The sequence below is a fragment of the Mastomys coucha genome, unplaced genomic scaffold (assembly GCF_008632895.1).
Source record: "Mastomys coucha isolate ucsf_1 unplaced genomic scaffold, UCSF_Mcou_1 pScaffold3, whole genome shotgun sequence".
Classification (NCBI taxonomy): Eukaryota; Metazoa; Chordata; class Mammalia; order Rodentia; family Muridae; genus Mastomys; species Mastomys coucha.
The window spans coordinates 35,939,670-35,961,085 of record NW_022196909.1 but is presented as its reverse complement, the minus strand read 5'-3'; the positions used below and the strand labels follow the sequence as shown (position 1 = coordinate 35,961,085).

At 44.5% G+C, this 21,416-nt stretch overlaps 1 protein-coding gene across 4 annotated transcripts in view; it reads left to right on the top strand.

Annotated features, from left to right (window-relative positions):
* The window catches only part of Bicc1 (BicC family RNA binding protein 1), a 228,400-nt gene that overhangs the window by 107,410 nt on the left and 99,574 nt on the right, over positions 1-21,416 (top strand). For 3 of the 4 annotated variants that reach the window (XM_031348533.1, XM_031348532.1, XM_031348534.1), the window contains exon 3: positions 19,015-19,084. In XM_031348533.1, coding sequence (XP_031204393.1) covers positions 19,015-19,084 — 70 coding nt within the window. Of the gene's footprint in view, positions 1-18,299; positions 18,350-19,014; positions 19,085-21,416 lie in introns of those variants that run through there. The other variant, XM_031348535.1, reaches the window with a different exon arrangement.

The window sequence follows — 21,416 nt, the reverse complement described above, 5'->3', positions numbered from 1 at the left end:
CCCACCCGCTCACGGCCCCCCACCCGCTCACGGCCCCCTCCACAGCTGGACAAAGAGTATAGTCTCCCATGTGACGCTTTCAATCTGTCATGTCCTTCAGAGGCTCATGTTGTGAGCACCTAGCCCCCAGCTGGCAGTGCCATCTGGGAAGGTCCTGAAACACAGAGAGTGTCCTACTTGCTTGAAGTAAGTCACCAGGGCCCCTTCTGGAAAGCCCCTGCTTCCTCTGAGACTCCCTGCTTCCTGGTCTCCCGTACAATGAAGAATCCTGTCAGTTACTCCTGGTGCCATAACCCGAATGTCCACCCTGCCTCTCCTTCCACGGTGAACTGAGATTTTCTGAAACCGTGAACCAAAGTCTTTCCTCATTTCTGGCAGGTCTTCACGGTGATTCTGGGTAACTAAGGTAACTAGGTAATGGAAGGTACCGTCAGCATCCCAAATGACCTTTGTCACCTGTCCTGTTCAGTATGTCATTTTAAATACATAGTTACCAGAGTGTTTTTGCAGTATGTCCTTTTAAATACACAGTTGCCAAGTGTTTTGCAGTATGTCCTTTTAAATACACAGTGGCTGAGTGTCTTGTTTAATCTTTGTTGTTATCCTAGAGAGTCAGTCTGGAGTTCAGGCTAATAGTGTTGTTTCCTGCATCAGGTAGGACAGAGCTTCAGGCAAGGGCAGGGGCTTGTTCATCAGTCACAGCCTGGGTGCTACTGCTGTATTTTAAGGATGTATGACTTCTTAAGGGATCCTACGCTGATTGAGTTCTGGAGCCTCTTAAACTCTCTCATGCCTGACCCAGCTTCTCCCTCCTCGTTGAATTCGGAAGCCCAATCCATGCGTTTTCTACCCAGGTATTAGAAATAACATTTAAAGAGTCCGGGCACCCCCCAGCCTCCCCTCTCCTCTCTCAGGAGCACACAGGGAGATGTGATGGAGAGCCCCGGTCTAGCTGGTCACTGTCAAGGTCCCAGCCGTGACTACAGCCAGCAGAAGTACAGTATGATCTGAAGTACAAGCCCATGGTTGTGCAGTTCATGCCAGTCTGAGGACTTCCATCTGCTTTCCATCGTCTCCAATCTGTTACGTGAGTCATCCTCATCCTCGCAGTGTTTGGGTTCAGTAATCAAAGTGGAGGTATAGAGTCAGCTCCATATTCTGTGCTCAGGTTTACTAAGCGGCTGGCCTGGGCTCCTTCCACAAAGACTGTACGACATGAGTTTATGTTACATAATTTCTCTCATAGTGGAAAATCGCTAACGTCATCGGAAGGGTAACTAAGTACTTTAAAACACACCTAAAACTGGATTAAGTGTTATTGAGTTTATACTGATTTTAAATCTGATGAAGTTTCGACGTTGAAATAAGGAACCTTAAGAATAACGCAGTGATATTCAAATGTGCCTTAGCCCTTGGGGGGTGAAGACTGAGGGGTTTGGGAATTCAGTATCGTTCTCGGTTGCATAGCAAGTTCAGGGCTGGCCTGGGCTACATGAGACTCGTATCAATCAATCAAGAAAGAAAGAAAGAAAAAAAGAGTTTTATAGTGTTGCTCATTTGACTAAAGATTGATTGATAGATTTGTGTGTGTGTGTGTGTGTGTGTGTGTGTAGCCAAAGCAGACTTTAGCGAGTGTGGGATTAATCCAACCTAAACAAAACCAAACCAAATCATCAATGTGCTTCAGATTATGTTCAGTGAGTTTAAGTGAAGTGCTCAATAGCCGATATAAAAAGATTAGGATTATGGGAGTTCACAACATAGATAATTTGTGTGTGTGTGTATATATATATATGTGTGTGTATATATATGTATATATATATATGTATACACACATACTATATATATACACACACACACATACATATACACATATATGTATGATTGACTACCTGTAGGAATTAAAAATCTTTCCAAGCTTCTTTTGTCTAAGGTAGACAAGTGTTGCTCTTCTGAGCTCTATCCCTGGCCCCGGCATTCCATTCTTAAACACGTGAATGAAGTGAACTTTCAGAGGAGTTCCTCGTGTCTTCCAGAGACGGAGAGTGTGTCCTCCATGCATTCTCACATTAGCCATCTGAAGCCACCTGTTGGCTAAACTCCCTCCACATACCTCTCTAAGAGCTACACAGTGATGGGCACCTTTCAGTTTGAATATAGAAAAAGAAAACCCTCGTGAAGAGTGGAGAAGATTCAGCAGAAATGCCAACTGCCTCGGTAGGCTCATGGTTCTCCATTCTTTTTTTTATTTCCTTTTACATATTTGTATTTACTTTCACTCGTGGGTGGGAGTGAATGCTGCATGCCGTGCAGGGACCATGGAGGCTGGAAGAGGGCATCGGATTCCTTGGTGCTGGAGAAAGGTGGTTCTAGTTGCCTGACGCAGGTGCTAGGAACTGAACTCTGGTCCCTCTGGAAGAGCAGCAAGTGCTGTCAACCACTGAGCCGCCTCTGGGTCTTTGGTGTTAGGTGTGAACAGGTGTGAAGTTGACGAAGATCACATCACAGCTTTCCTGCCTCTTGGGCTCTGTCTTTGGAAATGTAGGAAAGGCCTGTTTTATTGAGGATATTATACTTTCATATGGTTCACTTTACACATGTATAGGTGGATTATCGTGAGAAAAAATAGAGTTTTTTTTTTTTTTAAACAATCTGATGTGCATATTGGGAAAAAACATTGAACTTCATGAATATGTAGTTGCAAGGTAGGAAACTCAAATGAGGTTGTTACCCATGGATGGATACCACAGATGGGAACTTGGGCAATGTGTGTTGTCCAAGACAGAGTCTTTCACATCATCAGCCCTCAGGATTTTCTCAGTAAGTTAAGGAAAGAAAAACTCAATTAAAAAGTTTTATTGGGCCGGGTGGTGGTGGCACATGCCTTTAATCCCAGCACTTGGGAGGCAGAGGCAGGTGGATTTCTGAGTTCGAGGCCAGCTTGGTCTACAGAGTGAGTTCCAGGACAGCCAGGGCTACACAGAGAAACCCTGTCTTGAAAAACCAAAAAAAAAAAAAAAAAAAAATTATTAGTAAGAATAGTTTCTCTCCTGCTAGCCACCAGCACCTGACAGAAACTGGTCTCTGGTTTTTCGTTTTTTAAGTTAAGTCCCACCTTCCCACAAATCCCATTATTTTATATATATTTAGTTTGCACAGAGGCCTGACCTGGATTCAGGGGTCATCGCTTTCACTCTCTGCCGAACCCTTTGAAACTGAGTTCCTCTCTGAATTTGGATGGTGCTTTGGCTGGACTGGCATGCTAGTGAACTCTCAGGATCTACTGGTGTCCCCTACCACCAACAGAAGTGCCGGGGTTACAGGCAGGCATAGCCATGCCTGGCTTTTCAAAGTGCCATTTAAAATAGAAGCACACTATGCCGGCTAGTCTTATATCAACCTGACATGAGCTAAAGTCAGTCTTCCGAAAGGAGGGAACCTCAATTGAGAAAATGTCTCCGTAAGACTCAGCTGTAGGGCATTTTCTTTTCTTTGCTTTGCTTTTTTTATTAATTTATTTATTCACATTACATCCTGATCGCAGCACACACCCCCCCCGCATCTCTTCCAAGTCCCACCCTCAACCCCCCTTCTGCCATATCCCCCCTCTGTTTCCCAGTGAAGAGCAAGACCCTGTAGGTACCAACCAGCTCTGGAACATCCAGTCCCAGTAGGACTGAGTACATCCTTTCCCACTGAGGCCAGACAAGGCAGTCCAGCTAGGGGAACAGGATCCACAGGCAGTCCACAGAGGGAGAGGTAGTGCCTGCTCCAGGTGTTAGGGGACCCACATGAAGACCAAGCTGTACGTCTGCGACAAATGTGTAGGGGTCCTAGGTCCAGACCCTGCGTGCTCTTTGGTTAGTGGTTCCGTTTCTGTGAGCCCCCATGTATCTAGGCTAGTTGACCGCATTGGTCCCCTTGTAGTAAGCATCTGCCCCGTCAGTTCTTTCTCCCAGTCTTCCATAAGACTTCCCCGAGCTCTGCTTGATGTTTGGCTGTGAGTCTCTCGAGTCTCTCCATGTCTTTCCGCTGGCTACTGGGTGTAGCCTCTCAGACGACAGTCATGCTAAGCTCCTGGCTGCAAGCATAGCAGAGTATCATTAGTAACGTCAGGGGTTGGCTTTCTCACATTTTGGATTGAAGGTTTTGTGGTTGGGTTGGTGTCCCCCATCCCTCTACTGAGAGTCCTGCCTAGCTATAGGAGATGGCCACTTCAGTCTCTATATCCCCCTTTGGTAGGAATCTTGGGTAGGGTCACCCCCATGGACTTCAAGTATCCTCTCCAGTCCCAGGTCTCCAACCTGTCCAAAAGATGTCCCCCACCCTGATTTCACTTCTCTCTCATGGCCCTCTCACCCCTCCCCCAACCTCTGCTCTCCCTACCATAGTTCATCAAGGCCAGTGAACCATCCTGGGTCTCTAACTGCTCCTAGAGATGCTCTTGCACCTAGCTCCCCCTCCTGCCTCCCAGCCCTCTCTCCCCTTGCTCTTTCTACCCCGATCACTACCTGTTCTCCTCCTCAGCCCCTCTCCCACCCAGTTCCTTCCCCCCATCCACTATGGATGACGATTTTTCTTCCCCTTCTAAGTGAGATCAAGCATCTTCCCTTGAGCCCTTCTTGTTAGTTAGCTTCTTTGGGTCTGTGGATTGTAGGGTGGTTATCCTGTAGTTTTTGGCTATAATCCACTTGTAAGTGAGTACATAAGCATGTATGTCCTTTTGAGTCTGGGTTACCTCACTCAGGATGATATTTTCTGGTGCCATCATTTTTGCCTGCAAGTTTCATGATGTCCTTGTTTTTAATATCTGAGTAATATTCCATTGTGTAAATGTACCACATTTTCTTTATCCATTTCTTCAGTTGAGAGACAATGGCTGGATTGTTTCTAGTTTCCAGCTACCACGAATAAAGCTGCTGTGAACATAGTTGAGCAAGTGAGTGTCTTTATGGTATGGTGGAGCATCTTTTGGGGATAGTCCCAGGAGTGGTATATATATAGCTGGGTCTTGAGGTAGAAACTTCTGAGAAACCGTCAAATTGATTTTCAGAGTGGTTGTACAAGTTTGTACTCCCACCAGCAAAGGAGGAGTGTTCCCCTCGCTCCGCATCCTCGCCAACACGTTCTATCTCTTGAGGTTTTGATCTCAGCTGTTCTGATGGGTGTAAAGATGGCATCTCAGAATCATTTTTGGGTTGCAGTTTTGCAGGGCATTTTCTTAATTAGTGATTGATGGTGGAGGGTCCAGCCCATTGTGGGAGGGGCCAAGCCTAAGCTGGTGGTCCTGGATTAAGGACCTATTCTATTAAGAAAGCAGGCTGAGCAAGCAAGCTATGAGGAGCAAGCCAGTAAACAGCCCACCTTCATGGCCTCTGCATCAGCTCCTACCTCCAGGTTCCTGCCCTGCATGGGTCCCTGCCCTCACTGCTTTGGAGCCAAATTAACCCTTTCCTCCCCAGGTTGCTTTCGGTCATGGCTTTCCATCACAGCCACAGTAACTGTGATGAAGACACACTCCATAGTCCTCAGTCACCGTTTAAAACAAACAAACAAAAAAAGTCAGAGATTCATCTAGATTCTCTGGTATATCATCTGCTTATTTTTGTTCCTTCTAAAGTAATGTCACTTCCCGGTGACTAAGCCTTCAAACGTAGGAGCTTATGGGAGCCATTCTTATTCAGATCACCACAGAGACTTAGGAGCATTAAATCAACTGTAGTTGAAAGAAATACCCTAACCTGATAATCCAAAATTACAAATCCTACCAACCAAATATTGTTTTGTTGTTGTTGTTGTTGTTGTTGTTGTGTTGGGTCACAGAAGGTTACGGATGCTGTCATGACTAATCGCAGCTGCCAGCCTGAGTCACAAAGCACACCCTTTCTTCCCAGAGTTGCTTTTTTGTTGAGGCAGCAAAAAAGTAAGCCGATGCTCAGCGAGAAAATATATACACACCAGACAAGCAGCTCTGTTGAAGCACAGTCCACCTGCGCTCCCCAAACAGCTATTTCTCTTTCCCTTCAGGTCCTTAAGGTGCAGAACCTGTCAGGATTGTGGCTGATGGGGCAGGCTTTGAAATTAGGTTGCTATGGCTACCGAGATTACAGCAAAGACTCCCTATTTTTCTGCTGGCGGTCTCCTGCGGCCATCTTAAGCTGAGTGGCAGGCTGGAGTGCAGATTTGGGGGTGGGACAAAGCATTTTTGCCCCTCCCAGGCATCAGCAGCCCCACCCCACCCTCCTGTGTTTTTTTAGTGCCCCGTTATCCTCAGGTGTAGGATTCTCTTGTGGTAGGGAAAGAGTTAGGGGTGTTGGGGGGGGTGGGAATCCTCCCTTTCAGGTTCCGGGGATTTAAGAAAGTAGCTTGGTTAGTGTTTGCCTCTCATAAATATTTTTAAGATCGTTTAAAGCAAGAGCAATTTTGATAGTATCTCGGCCAAAAATGCCTTTCTTTTTAAAATAACTTCTGTGACTGTGAGCCTCACCAGAAGTGTCGAAGTTTATGAACCCGTATCACTTTAGACTTTTGCCTAGAGAAAAGGAAGCCCATGATTTTTGATCCATGTTCCCTGTTACAGAAGGGTGGAGGGATAGACCTAGGTGGTCTGAGAGGATCCCATACAAAACTGTTTATAGCAATAGGGGTCAAGTGGTGTCTTAGGGTTTCATTGTTGTGAAGAGACACCATGACCAAGGCCACTCTTACAAAGGACAACATTTAATTGGGGCTGGCTTACAGGTTCAGAGGTTCAGTCCATTATCATCATGGTGAGAAGCATGGCAGATTGCAGGCAGACATGGTCCTGGGGAAGCTGAGAGTTCTACATCTCGATCCGCAGGCAGCAAGGAGACTGTGTGCCACACTGGGTGTAGCTTGAGCATGGGAGACCTCAAGGTCCATTCTCACAGTGTCACAGTGCCTCCAACAAGGACATACCTCCTAATAATGCTCTCCCTAAGGACCAAGCATTCAAACACATGATTCTATGGGGGGGGGGGTGTCCTACCTATTCAAACCACCACAACTGCATAGCCAGATATATCTGGACCTTAATGTACTTAATCAGATTAAAAAAAAAATACTGTCAGAGTGAACGGGAGTGGTAAGGAAAGGAGTGAGCTTGCCTCAGAAATATCTGTGACGACCTGGTGCTTACAGCCTTGGTTTGAAGAGAGTGTTTAGAAAAACTTGTTCAGATCAGAATGCGTGAGGCACCAGAGAAAGAAAGAGCAGACTTCCACTTTAGAGACGCTGTGACAATGAGTGCTGAGCTTCGGCTTAGTGGCAGTGGTGGCGTCCCCTGGTGGATTCTGATTACAGATGTGCAGCCATATACTAATGGTAACAGGATTCACAAATAACACAGAAGATTTAAGGAGTCCTGGACAAAGGTGGTGCTCCCCGGGGTAAAGGCCATGTTCCCTTGGGTAAAGGCTGTGCTCCCCAGAGTAAAGGCCGTGCTCCCCAGGCTGTTCACGATAGGAACACTTGTAAAAAAGCAGAGTAACTGACCTGGAAGGTCAGATTTGCCTTTCAGTGTTAGTTGGGTCCTTGTAATGTAGCCTCTGAGGAGATGGTGTGACAGAGGAGATGACTGATGACTCAGAGTCAAAGCCAGGACTGTGGAACGTTCCTGACCCATAGCTCCCTGGTCCAGGGTTAGAGGTCAGTTTATGTACCTAGTAGCTTCTAGGTACTAGGGTTTCTCTCTCTCTCTCTCTCTCTCTCTCTCTCTCTCTCTCTCTCTCTCTCTCTCTGTGTGTGTGTGTGTGTGTGTGTGTGTGTGTGTGTGCACGCACACACATACCAGGTGTTCAGTAACTACATCCTAGCTTAGTGTAAATGACATTTTTAGAGCATTATATATTAAACACTGCCAGCAGACAGTTTATACAGAGTCAAACATTTTATGGTCTTCTACTTTTTAAGAAAACATACAAGTGTGCAGACTAGATTTTTTTTTTTTTAAAGTTCTCCTGGAAGATTCCCTCAATCTTTTCAGTTTAGTTTGAAAGAGGTCTCACCACAGGCACTCAGATGCCGTTGGTGTCTCGGGCCAGGTGCACCAACTTATGTAATTGGGAATTTTCAATCTCTCCCCTTCTCCCTCCCTCCCTCCCTCCCTCCCTCCCTTCCTCCCTCCCTCCTTACCTCCCCTTTCTCACACCTTAGAGCATCACCAAATGAGCTTATAAACTTAGCTGAAAACTTACACTTTCCACTCATTCGCCCTGCCCCCGAAATGAGTTCAATGTTTTGAATGTCACCCTTAGGTTCGCCCATGAATGAAGGCAATTCATTGGTTCCCATTGGGCTTCCCTACATCACTTCTGTCCTATGGAAGGTGCATTTCTTGGAAGATCTTGGATAGATGGAGCCGAATGGGAACTCTCCTCAATTTAGGATAAGCCAGCTTTATTGATGCCACTAATCCCCGAGCTTGTTGGTCACTCTTATTCACGAACATTGCTTGCATTGGGCTGGTGACAGTGCCTAGGAAGTTAGGAAAGTGGCTTTTCTTGTGTGCATCTTGTTCAGTATGTTTATGGGTCAGACTGAAGAAGAGTCCAGAAACTGAAGATGGGACCTACCCTAAGTTCTCTTAGCATCCCACCAATAGAAGGGCTCTAAGACAAGAAAATGTCTACGCCTTTACGTGAAGGGTTAATAAACGCCATGTTAGAATTTTATAAATTTTGAAATAAATGAATACAATTTATAAAAACCCATATGTTATCGAGGGGGATAGTTAACAGTGTGTATGATAAGGACAAATCACTTCAGCATGGTAATGAGCTTGCATCTATGCTAAGAAAGAGATTGCATCTCTGAGAGTGTGACAGTAGTGCCCTTAATGTGTATAAAGAAGTAGGGAATGTAGTGTAACTAAACAGAAGATTTTGACAATGGTATATAAGGACGCGCTTGCTGTGTTTCAAGTACCTACAAGAACTGGTGGCGTGAGAGCGGTTGTGTGTCGTGTTAGCTTGCAGTGAGTTCTGGAAATCCAGCTTCTAAGTTTTAATTAGGAGGGTGACCCGGCTTTGTTCCCTGAAGATTAATATTTAGTCAAACTTGCTGATGCCTGTCATGATTTGTCACTGCTGGTGTTTGGAGAGAAGGGTCGGGGGTCTTGATTTAATTAAAAACTTTTGTGCCTGATAGTAGAAATGGAAGCTGTCAACTGTCTTTCTAGGCACATACATAAAAAATGTACCAACGGCACGTGATGTGCACTAAAGCTACAGTTAGGTACTGCTTAGATTTCAGAGTCTCCATAACATGGAAAACAGCAGACAGATTTCCCCCTTTATATATAAAGAGTTTTATAAAAGTCTTGTTTATTTCATGTGTGTGATTGTTTTGCCTATAGCTATGTCTGGGTGCCATGTGTGTAACAGCGTTCAATTAGGCCAGAGGAGGGTATTGAGCCCCAGGAACTAAAGTTGCAGCCGGTGGTGAGCCCTCATGCCAGGGCTGGGAACTGAACCCAGGTCCTCTACATAAGCCGCCAGTGCTCTTATCCACTGAGCCGTCTCAGAGTTCCTCTGGCTATCCACGGTCCACACCGAGCGCTTTCCCCTGCTCTTTGCCATCTGATTGGTTTAGCTCTTGCCATCTGGATTATGCTATTATATGTGGCTAGCCGGTTTCCCCTTCTGATGACCTCTGCCTAGCAAACCCCACTATATTTTAAAGCTAGGAAACCAGGGGTCATTAAGCCTATACTAGACCTTCTGGATTTGTGGATGTCTTAGTCAGGGTTTGTATTCCTGCACAGATATCATGACCAAGAAGCAAGTTGGGGAGGAAAGGATTTATTGAGCTTACACTTCCACATTGCTGTTGATCACCAGAGGAAGTCAGGACTGGAACTCAAGCAGGTCAGGAAGCAGGAGCTGATGCAAAGGCCACGGAGAGATGTTTCTCACTGGCTTGCTTTCTGGCTTGCTCAGCCTGCTCTCTTATAGAACCCAAGACTTCCAGCCCAGGGATGGCACCACCCACAAGGGGCCCTACCCCCTTGATCACTAATTGAGAAAATGCCCCACAGCTGGATCTCATGGAGGCATTTCCCCAACTGAAGCTCCCTTCTCTGTGATAACTCCAGCCTTTTTCAAGTTGGCACACAAAATCAGCCAGTACAGTGGATTCCACCAACTTTGAACTGAAAGATACTTTAAAAAAATTACATCTTTTCCAGCTAGGACCAGACACTCTTGCTTGTCATCAATCCATAAACAACAGAGATATTTACAATATGTCAGGTATCCTAAATTACAGATGACTTAATGTAGAAGCCAACTGTGTTGATTCTACATAAATGATGTGCATTTTTTATGTCGGAGTCTTGAACATCTATGGCCTCGGGTGTCTGTAAGAACCCCGATACCCATTCTTCGTGGATACTGAGGGATGACCAGCATTTTTGTATTTGTGGGAATGATGGACAGAGCTCTGTGTGTAGTCATGCCAGACTTAGAAGTTTCCTGACTGGCCATGGGTTTCTCTGGACATTTTTGTTTCTGTAGTGATTTGTAACAGACGAGATTGAAGCTCGGTCTCTAGCCATGCTGCTCAGAACCTGTTGGGGATGGGTTTAGTCAGCTATAAAAAGAATGCGTATCAGGTTTGTACCCCACGGGGGCTGTGCGTGGACGTTTTTGTGTAGATTTATCTTGTCCTTTGTTCAAAGTCTGGCAGCTATAGCCCTGGCCACCTGATGCTAGTTTGCTCTCCATGACAGCCCAATTCTCCACTCTTTGCATGTGCATTGTGTGTTTGAAACTAGGGGTTGGAAGGCTTTGTGGTGTGACAGTTGTCCTCAGCCATCCCTGGGCTACTCTACTAAGTTTTGAGAAATTGTCTGTTAACCTCCGTTACTTCGGTGTTGGTGAGAGGAGGCACTCAGAATTTGGGATTTCTGAATGGCCTCCTGGTATAGGGGACCCTTCTCCTCCTTCAGCTTCCAAGCCAGTCAGGAAGGACCACACGGTCTTGATTCTGACTCGCGCAGCCTCATACTCTGCCACAGGAATTCTGAATCCTGTTTTCCTCAACGGCAGATAGGTTTCAAATATCATATATATATATACGAGGTTATTATAAGAAGCACATGCAAGAAGGGGGTGTATGACAACTAGGAATACAAGAGACAGTGGTGGCTATGAAGATCCAGAAGGATGGAAGGGATTTCTTGTTTTAAAATAAACTAGCAGAACCCACTATGTCCCATTACATATACATGTACATATACACATGTGTACATATATATGTGTGTATATTAATATATACATATGTATATATGTGTATATGAATATATGTATATGTGTGTATACATGTGCATGTGTATATGTATATATGCATGTATATGTATGAATTGTACATGTATGAATATATGTACATGTGTACATGTATATATGCTTGTTTATGTGTATATGTATGTATATGTATATATGCACATATGTGTTATGTATATTTATATATGTATATGTATATATGTATATATATGCATATGTATGTGTCTATGTATATGTATGTATATATGCTCATATGTTTATGTATGCATGTATATATATGCATATCATTATACTATATACAATGTCTTAGCAAAATAAACATCTTAAACATTCAGACACCCCTCTGGAGAGAGTCTCCGGAGAGAGTTTACTACACCTTCCTCATCTCTTGCTTGGCTTCCTTCATGGTGGCACGAGTAAAAGCAGCACTCACTTCTTACATGACATAACCAAGGAAACACCCAGCCTCCTTCAAATGGGTAGACTGCCACTCTGTTGATACAAAGGCCCTATATTGCAGATGAGCTGCTCTTTCTGAGAAGCAGGCTGTAGGTGGCCCCCATCTGGGAGCCATCGGGTGAGTGTTCAGTGGATTAGAGGAGAAGTTTCCAGTTACGGAGTCCAGTATTCCTTTCCTGGCCGGAGAGTACAGATTTCAAGTCAAGTCAGTGTAAACTTCCCTTGTCTTGGGTTGATCTCAGGTGCTGATTACACTTGCCTGGGAAGACTCCGGTAAAATAAACATGTTAGTAGACTGGCTGTTTGGGGTTTGGCAGGGGATCCCTTCACCTGTAACATATTATCCTGTAATTGCCGCAAACCTGCAAAACGTGAAGTTTTTGTGATGCCTCTCCTCTTGTGGCATACAAATTGGAAATTTGCTGGAGACCTGAAATCTATGATGAGCTTTGTTGCAGGCACGACTGAGATTGTTTTTGTAGAACCCAACGAGGTTGTACTTGCTCGTTTTGGCCTAACTTTAGCAGTCTATTTTAGGCTGATAAAATTGTATAAACATTTTGTTGTAAATCTCTGAAATTTAAAAAAAAAAAATGGTGGAAACTTACCAAATAGGTAAAATATTTCCAATGTAACCAGTACCATCTCTTCCCACGTAAATCTCTCTTCACCCCCACATACACTACAGCCGCACAGAGACACATAATTTCATAATTATTAAGGATACTTATCGTAAAGGAAAATCAAACATTAGTCCTGGGGGCTGGAATGGTAGCCCCCCCTTTTTTTTATTTGCAAACCAGATACTGTCACCTGGGCTCTAACCTATGGCTGGCTAGGTCATAGGACCTATGGAGTAACCCAGCACTCTTATCCTACCATTTTCCTGCTAAGTGGATGTAATAAACCGCCTCTCTCCTCATCCAGCAGAGAACCTTTAAAAAAATTTTTTTTTTTTTTTGCAGTGATTAGTGATAGATACAGAGAGACCTACGACTGACTGGTTAGCTTGCAGAGAACAAGAGGCAGTGGAGTTTGCGTCTCTACATGGGACTTCTACATCAAACACCCTTCCCCTAGGGCTCATCCTGGAAGATGAGGCAGGAAGGCTGTAAGAGGCAGAAGTGTCGCATGTCTGCACTGAAACAGTATTTGCTGGTCATGGCAGGACTGTCCTCCGCATGAACTCATAATAGCTGTGACTGAGTGAACACGATCTATACACGGTCGAGCCAGGCAGTGTCACACAGTCAGTTCTTGGGGAGCTTATGGAGTCCCATCCCTAGCTGAGAGGAGCTCTTGGGAATTGCAAGTGGGGAAGGATGGCTCAGTTTCCTCTTTTTTTCAGGGATGCAGCCCCTGAAAGGCTGCCCGGGCCCCCATAGATGATCCTCCATGCACACATAGGGAGCGCTAAGAGAACTCAGGGTTTAAGTAAGAGAGCACGTGAACTTGAGGAAGGAGGTGATAGAGAAGAGGAGGCATTGGAGAGTGGACCAAAACACACATGTATGTATATAATTCTCAGTCAAGAGAAAAGTACTGGCTGGAGAGATGGCTTGGGGGCGAAGAGCACTGACTGCTCTTCCACAGGTCCTGAGTTCAAATCCCAGCAACCACACGGTGGCTCACAACCATCTGTAACAGGGTGTGTCTGAAGACAGCTATAGTGTACTCACATATATAAAATAAATGAATCTTTAAAAAAAATAGAAAAGTAAAATGAAAAGTGCACTTATGAATTAGGACGTGAAGGCGAGTAGTTTTGTATATTCGTAGCATGCTCCTCTCCATATTTTAGTTGCTTCCTAGTGAAAGTTGATAGTCTTAGCAACAATAATTTTTGCTATAAATATTTGCTATCCATCAAATCTGACAGTAGCATAATCCTTGAGTTGTGACTCAGTTATTCGTATTCTGTCAGTCATGAACACAGTAACTCTAATTAACAGAGAGTTAAAAAGTTACTTCTTCAGATGGCTATGTTGCAGCTCTGGATGTCAATCTTTTGACATAGCAGAGAACACCAGTTGTGGACGTGTCAGGCCATATCTACAGCCATCCTGTGATGTATGTGGCCAGTCAGAAACAGGGTGGACCTGATTGCTTTAGGTGGACGCTTCAACATCTCTTCTGTTGTCATAACATAGAAGATTTCTGTATGTTATGGGAGAGCTAAAATAAATTAGAAGAAAATCCTTTAAGTCTTCATGGTATGCCGGCCATGATTTTTGCCTACTTGTAATCCCAGGAGCCTACTATTTGAGGGGCTGAGGCAGAAGGATGGAGAATTTGAAGCCAGCCTGGGTTGCATAGTGAAACATTGTCTCAAAAATATAACGTAAGGAATGATTCGATGTTTACAGAAGATTGTTCATAATGCGATGTTTATTCTTCCAGTTTGGGTTTGAGGAAGATCGAAATAAACAATACTAAGATTTTAAGAACCTAGCTCTTAGGGACTCCAGAGATGGCTCAGTTGGTAAAGTGCCTGCCACTCAAGTCTGAGGATCCGAGTTTGAAGCCCCAGCCCCCAAGTTAAAAGCTGACTATAGTGGCCTCCATCTATAACCTCAGTGCCCATGGCTATAGAAAAGACTATCCTTGGACTTTATTGGCCAGAAATTCTTCATAAATCAGTGAATTCCAAGCTCAATGAGAGATCCTATCTCAAGAAATAAGGCGGTGGGGGGTGGGGGGGGGTCAGCTAGTAGGTTCAGCAGACAGAGGTGCTTGTGTCCAAGTCTGAGAATGTGAGTTCAGCCCCAGGATGCAGATGGTAGAAGGAAAGAACAAACTCTATCATCTGACCTCCAGACACTTACCTTACACAATGTGTCAACCACCCTCCGCATCCTGTGCACACAAATAAAGTAAACAAAGAGATTGATAGACAACATTTATTGCTGACTTTGGGCCTCCACATGTAAGTGGTACGTGCATGTGTGCTCAGAGTCTGTCTTGAACTCACTTTCAGGTTTTTTTCCCCCCTTTGGTGCAGAGAACTGCCTATTTCTTCTTGTCCAAGGTTTTGTGGCTTGGCATACCTCTGCATTCTGTAGCTTAGCTGACACAATGATATTTATAGTTTTATTTCCACAATGGAGCGAGAGAGGTGTTTTTAGGCCATTTCCCAACTTTGAGGTCACTTTTCACCCGGCCGAAGACATCAGCATCCTCTTGGGAGAGAGAGAGGTGGTCAGAATTAGCCACTTAATCCAATTAGTCCATGGATGGAAATCGAACATTTTGGAAAGAGTATTGACTTACATGTGAACCAAGGCTCACAGCAGGTTTCTGGGAAGTGACTTCCTGGTAATAGCTAAATGACCTTAGGAAGCACATGAGACCCTCTTATTAAAGAGAGGTAGGCGCCACCACCCACTCTAAAGCCACAAAATTTTCTTCCTAGTCCCATAATTTAAAAGGATCTCTCTCTCTCTCTCTCTCTCTCTCTCTTTCTCTCTCTCTTTTTTAATGTTTATAGAAGGTGAGGCAAAGTCAGCAGTTTGTTCTTTGGGCTTTGGTCGTGTGGCACGTAGAAACAAGAACAGCAGAAGTCACAGAGAGAAACAACCATGGAAGAAAACCTAGACCCATTTTTTTTTTTTTCTGGAAGTCACTTCAGAAAATGTTTTCTTCCTCCTGAGACTGAGATGGTCATTTTCCTCTTGGGGGCTTCCTGTGATGCCTTTCCTTAACACATCTTCCTGACTTCACCTCTTCTTGGCCCACCTTTGGTCCCTTTCGGGAACCTTCTTGCATAGCTTGCTGTGCGCACCTCCTTAGAGCTGTGTCTCGTGCTGGTGTCGACTCCATCTCTGTGGCTCTTCTGTGCACCATGCTTGAGGGGACTGGGCCTCCTGAACCCCTTCACCCTCCCCCTCCTCCTAGCTTTCCCGATTCTAGCTCTACTGGGATACACCCGCCCTGCCATCCTTGGAGAGACTGGCAAGTTAATCTGCTCTTGAGGGGGAAACTTCTGACTCTGGAAGCAAAATAAGTTGCTCCATGCTGCTGTAGCTTCTCACCCGGTCATGAGTTATTAGTACCAAAGTGACAGTCAGTCACGGGAACCTGAAGGCCTTGGTCTGTGCCGCATCTTCAGGTCTGTCTGGGGCTTATCCATCCGTGCAGATGGTAGGAGACCTGACCCTTCCTCACAACGTGAGTTGGGACTCAAAGCCTTTCTTGTGCTGACTGATGGATGCTCTCCCATATGCCCTTTTGAAGCTCCCCTCAGCACTCCTCCTGTGTGAGAGACGCTGTCTGCACTTTTCCTCAGCTAGCTGGTTTCTTACAGCTGTCAGCATCAGTCAGGGTTTACTGGGCCAGGGTCCCATCCATCTTCTCAAGCCCTTGTGACTGCTCAAGCAGTAGATACTAGAAATAATTTACATAGAGGGTTGAATGAGACTAACTTGCCCCGAGCACATGATGTAGTTCAACTTGGCTGAGAGTGGCACCTCACTCCAGGTAGGTAGTAACTAGGCCAGGGGATCATCAGAGTCATTTGCCTAAACATGCCTGGTACTTGCTGTGTGCTTGGGCAGTGAGCACAACTTCTATCTTTTCAACTGTGAACTTGTAAACAGGGAGGGGGAAAGGAACGTTGCTTGACATCAGGGTCAGGGTAAAAGAGAAGGCAAGTAAGAGTCGGGGTGATTTTAACTGGGTGACAGAAGGACGGGAAGAATCCTGGAGCCAGGCGATGTCTGGAATTGAGTGTGAGAAGGGGCCTGGTCTGGAACATTTTGGAAGAGAGACCAGTAGATTCCCAGGTCCTGAAGTGGCGAGGCACGGGGGGGGGGGGGGGGGGGGGGGGGGGGGGGGGGGGGGGGGGGGGGTGAGGAGGGGGACATCATCTACTGGGCAGCTGGAGTAGGGGCGTTTGAAAAGGATAGCATTTTTTTTATTATTATTTATTCATTTATATTTTGAAAAGGTTTGCTGTAATTATCCTTAGGGATATATGTATATACATAGACATATATGGACGTCACAACAGGTAGTGAAAAGAAGAGGCCATGGATTTTGAGGAGAGCCAGGAGGCGCAAAGGGAAGGGGAGAAATGACATAATTACATCATAATGTCAAAACCAAAAAGAAACGGTCTTTAAAAAGACAAAAAGATTCGCTTTTCCGTAAAGTGTACAGATGCGCACCTTGTATGAGCAGTGCCCCCAGAGATCAACAGAGGGCGTCAAATCCCCTGACATTGGAGTTACAGGTGGCTGTGTGCTGCCGTGTGGGTCCTGGGAATAGAACTCAGGCCCTCAGTAGGAGCAGCAAGGACTCTCAACCACTGAGACTTACTCCCTTTTTAATTTTAATTTTTTTAAAATCCTCCTGGAGAGAGAGTTGGGCTTGGTTGCCACACTCTGTAATCCCAGAGGCTGGGAGACCAAGGCATGAAGACTGGAGATTTGAGGCCAGCGTAGGTGAGAGCTGGTCTCAAAACAACAAACAAAAGAAGAAAACAACCCTCCAAAAAACAAAAACAACCACCCCCTCCCCAAACAGACCCACTCAAACCACAACACCACCAAACCCCCAAACCAGTAACATAGAGATGATTGAATGAAAGTTGACATCAACTCAACAAAGGAGAGGCAGGCAGGGACCAGGTTTTAGAGGGGTGCGGGTGAGAGACTCCCATTTTTCTTCTGGATCAGATTAGTATATAGACCAAGCAAAGACAGTGGGGGCTTGGTTTTTGTCTTGTTGCTTTCAAGTAGAAATAGTTTCCAAGAAAAACAGCCGTGTAGACACTGGGCCAAGCGACCAGTAAGCTCTACAAACAAGTCAGCGACAGCATACAAGTGACGTTTGACCTCAGCATCAGGGACACAGTGGGGCTCTGGAGCATCTGAGGGCCCACTGGCCCGGGACACAGCAGGCAACTGTTGTCCGTGCCAGCCAAATGCTCTCATGAATTCCTCGTGCTGAATCCACCAACGTTTCCAGAAAACCAGAGATCTGAATGGCTATGTCAAGTTCTTGGATCTTTAAATGTTGGCCCTAGCCCTAACACCCCTGACAGCAGACAGAATCCGTGGGTAGGCTGCCAGCTTGAGACATCTGCAGAGAGCTGTCGGGGGCTTAAATGAAGGAGACCTGCGTTAACCATTTACTCTCATGTCTGGTACACAAGCCCGAGAAGGAAATTGATGTTAGTTGTGTTCTTAGTGCATTGTCATCGCCATTGATTTGTTTACTTAACTCTAAATCCATATTAGTAAATACGTCTCATCTTGCTCTGCCTGGTCTTTCTGCGCTGGGTCTTGCTTGCTCTGGGTAATTCTTGACTGTCGATTGCTGCTAGCCCTAGAAGTGGCTTGGTGTTAGTTTGTTGCATTTTCTGTTCCCATTAGTTTGCTGTTACAAAGTGAACAGCCCTGTGGAATTGGCAAGCAAGGAAGGCTGTTTTGTCTTGGGAGACCGATTCCTTTCCGATTACTGGTTGGCTTCGCTTTTGCTGTCGTCTGTGACTTCTGCTCATCATTGCCACCTCCACTTTCGATGCCTGCTGCCTGTCCTCCCTCACGCTATGGGCTAGGCTCCCTCTGATGACATTCCTTCTGCTGGTAGTATCTGCATATATGAGTGGGCAGAGCTATAGCGTAAATACTATCTTTGCCCATGGGCAGGATGATGGGAAACGGAGCTTTATAAAGCTCGGATGCTGTGTTTAGAAGCATTTCATCAGTTTTAATGAAATACAAATGTGTCGAGAGAGGGAAGGAGGGAGGGAGGGGTGGAGGGAGGGGGGAAGGAGGGAGCATGGGGGGGAGAAGAGAGGGGGAGGGAGACAGATATGTTTCATTTTGGGGGATGAGACATTTAGCTTAACTCATAGTTTTGTACTACAAGAGTCATGTCTGGTATATAGATGATAGTCTTGGATGAATTTTATTCAGTACAAGCATCTCTGATGGTCCTGACAACAAACTGGGTTAATTACTTGTCCATGTAGTTTTAGGTCTTGTTTCTGTTAAAATTTTGGAATCAGGGAGAGAACAACATAGATTTGGATTCTCTCAATAGATTAAGGGCCTAGAAAAACACGTCCCCTCTTCTCCCTCGAGCTTTTAAGAAGATGTTTGCATTGTCTTAAGCTGAGATCATCATGTTGTATCAACACAAAGCTAGAAACATGAAAATAAGAATTTTTTTTTGAACGTGTGAAAATCTTATCTGTAAATACAAGTCCTTAATTGAGTCAATATTTTTCTCTTGATTCCTGACTCAGATCATGGAGGAGACAAACACGCAGATTGCATGGCCGTCCAAACTGAAGATCGGGGCCAAATCCAAGAAAGGTAAATTTGGGAGGGGGAGTAGGTATGTTTGAAAGACGAGCTTCCGGGATTGCAGGAGCAATAAGCCTCGGTTCTGTTCATCTTTGTCCTCAAGTGCTTGTCAAATAGCCGTATCTGGGGAGGATTTTCATGATTAAAATAAATAGATGGCTTTGGGGCAGCAGAAAAAATGTTTAAAGAATAGTATTACAGTAACAATGTTACCATAACGGACTTCACAATAACCTGTGATCTGAAGGATGTCTGTCAGATTAGCAGCCATGAGGGGTGGCAGTTCACGTTGGGGGTCACCACTTGTCTAGACTTTAAGGTTTGTTGTTGTTGCTTTTTTGTTTGTTTTGTTTTTGTTTTTGTGTTTGTTTTTTCTTTTGTTATGGCCTAGATTTAAGAGCTGTCGTACCCTATGCCCTTCTTCCATGTGACTGAGCCGTAGACTTCCTCCTTTCTGAGAAGAATCTTTTCCGTCTGACTGCCAGTATTAGAGCAACTTCATTTTAGATCAGACATTTCCCTGCCTTATGCATAGAACTGCCTACCCATAGATGGTCAGAGGTGGGAGGGAACACTGACTTATTTGTGTTTTCTAGGATTCTATGGTATTCTCAAATGTGACTTTTCAGTATGTGTCTTAAGAATATATATAATATATACTTATATATTAATCTGTATTATATATTTATATAAATATGTTATAAATATGTGAATATACTATAAACATAAGAATACAATATATACAATATATGCACATATATGTGTATATATACATGTGTATATTTATTTTCAAATGTACTGTAGCTTCAGCAATCCTGCTGTGTATATTTAGTGAAGAATACAAATTTCTATAGCCATCAGGAGAATAATACAAATGCCACCAAACAGTTCAACATATAGCATTCCTGCAAGCTGAGCCGTGTCCTGTGGTCTGCCCTTCGTTGTCTTGTTGCTGCTCAGTCTGTCTTCTTGCTCCACCTTCTGTGACTATATTCCTAAGCGACATTTTCACACAGCACAGTGTCTCAGTTTCCTTCCATGTTTTAGACTAGATTTCCTTCAGTCTCCCTTTGTGTTCCCGTCTTGTAGAATAGAAATAACATTATAGAGTGTTTGGTGTGTTAGTGTGTGTGTATGCGTGTCTGTGTGCGTGTGCCTGTGTTTGTATATGAGTGTTTTCAACTAGACAAGGCATGCCTATAGAAACTTATTAATTTTTTTTTTTTTTTTAGCTCAAGGTGACAAGGAATTGGGACTATTGGTTTTAACCTGTCAAAATCAGACAGGTTCCGTTTTCATGTGTGGTCCCAAGTGTTTGTGTAAGCCATGTATGTGCCCTATGCGAAAGAAGATGCTCCCAATTAATTCTTGCCATGCATCTGGTTGTCTCATTCTGGATGTGCAATAGGGGAAACCAGTGGGTCACCTGTCTTCTGTTTATATAACTGTTACCAAAAAAAAATCCCTGGTTGACTACGTGGGTAAATTGAAACTTAAGCATACCCAGGGGCCCCCATTCCCTGTTATTGGGTGTTTTTACTTAAGAAATGGAGTTAACTGCATTTCTGGTTTAATAAGAATGAAATTTAACCAGTCCCCAATGGAAACCCTGAAGAAATATGAATGTTAAGGCAGTTTGGGATGATTTCAGATGTCCAGCTCTGGTAGCCGTGGTGGTCTTTTCCCACATTCTCATAGAAACTGTTGATACACTTTATTGTTAGTATCATTATTGTTGTTGAAAATGTGGTTTGGACTTTAGAGAGTTAGGGACTATGGGGCTGAGCGGGATCATGTCTTGGCTCTGGAATGGCTTTTGTCACTGACACCCTGGAGTCTTTGAGGTGCTCGGCCGTGTTGTACATCCTGATGATGTATCAGACATTTTGCAGATATGACGGATCCAGCAGTGCGTCCAAGAGCCTTTGGACCTGGATGTTAACCTCTGGATTTTTGCTTAGGGATTGGCCCCTGCAGGCTCAGATCGAACCCACTTCATTTTACTTTTTGTTATTTATGAAGTACTCTGATTGTACGTAATGCTACACAAGGAGAAGAACGTGCCAGAAGAGATCAGGGAAGAGAGAAAGAGTCGAAGGTGCGCCTCAGGGAGATTTACTGTTCAGTTGGCTTGATTGCTGTTTTTATTTGCCGACGGATCCTTTCTTGGCCGAACATCCTACCAACCCCCTTCTTGTTATAGAACGGAATAGACATATATGTTTCTGTTCTTTTAAAATGGTTTAATTTTGAGATGAAGTTCCACTATATTCTGTAGCTAATAAAATGAAACAGCAGGAACGGTTTGGGAAGGTAATTATTTCCTCATCTGGTGGACTGT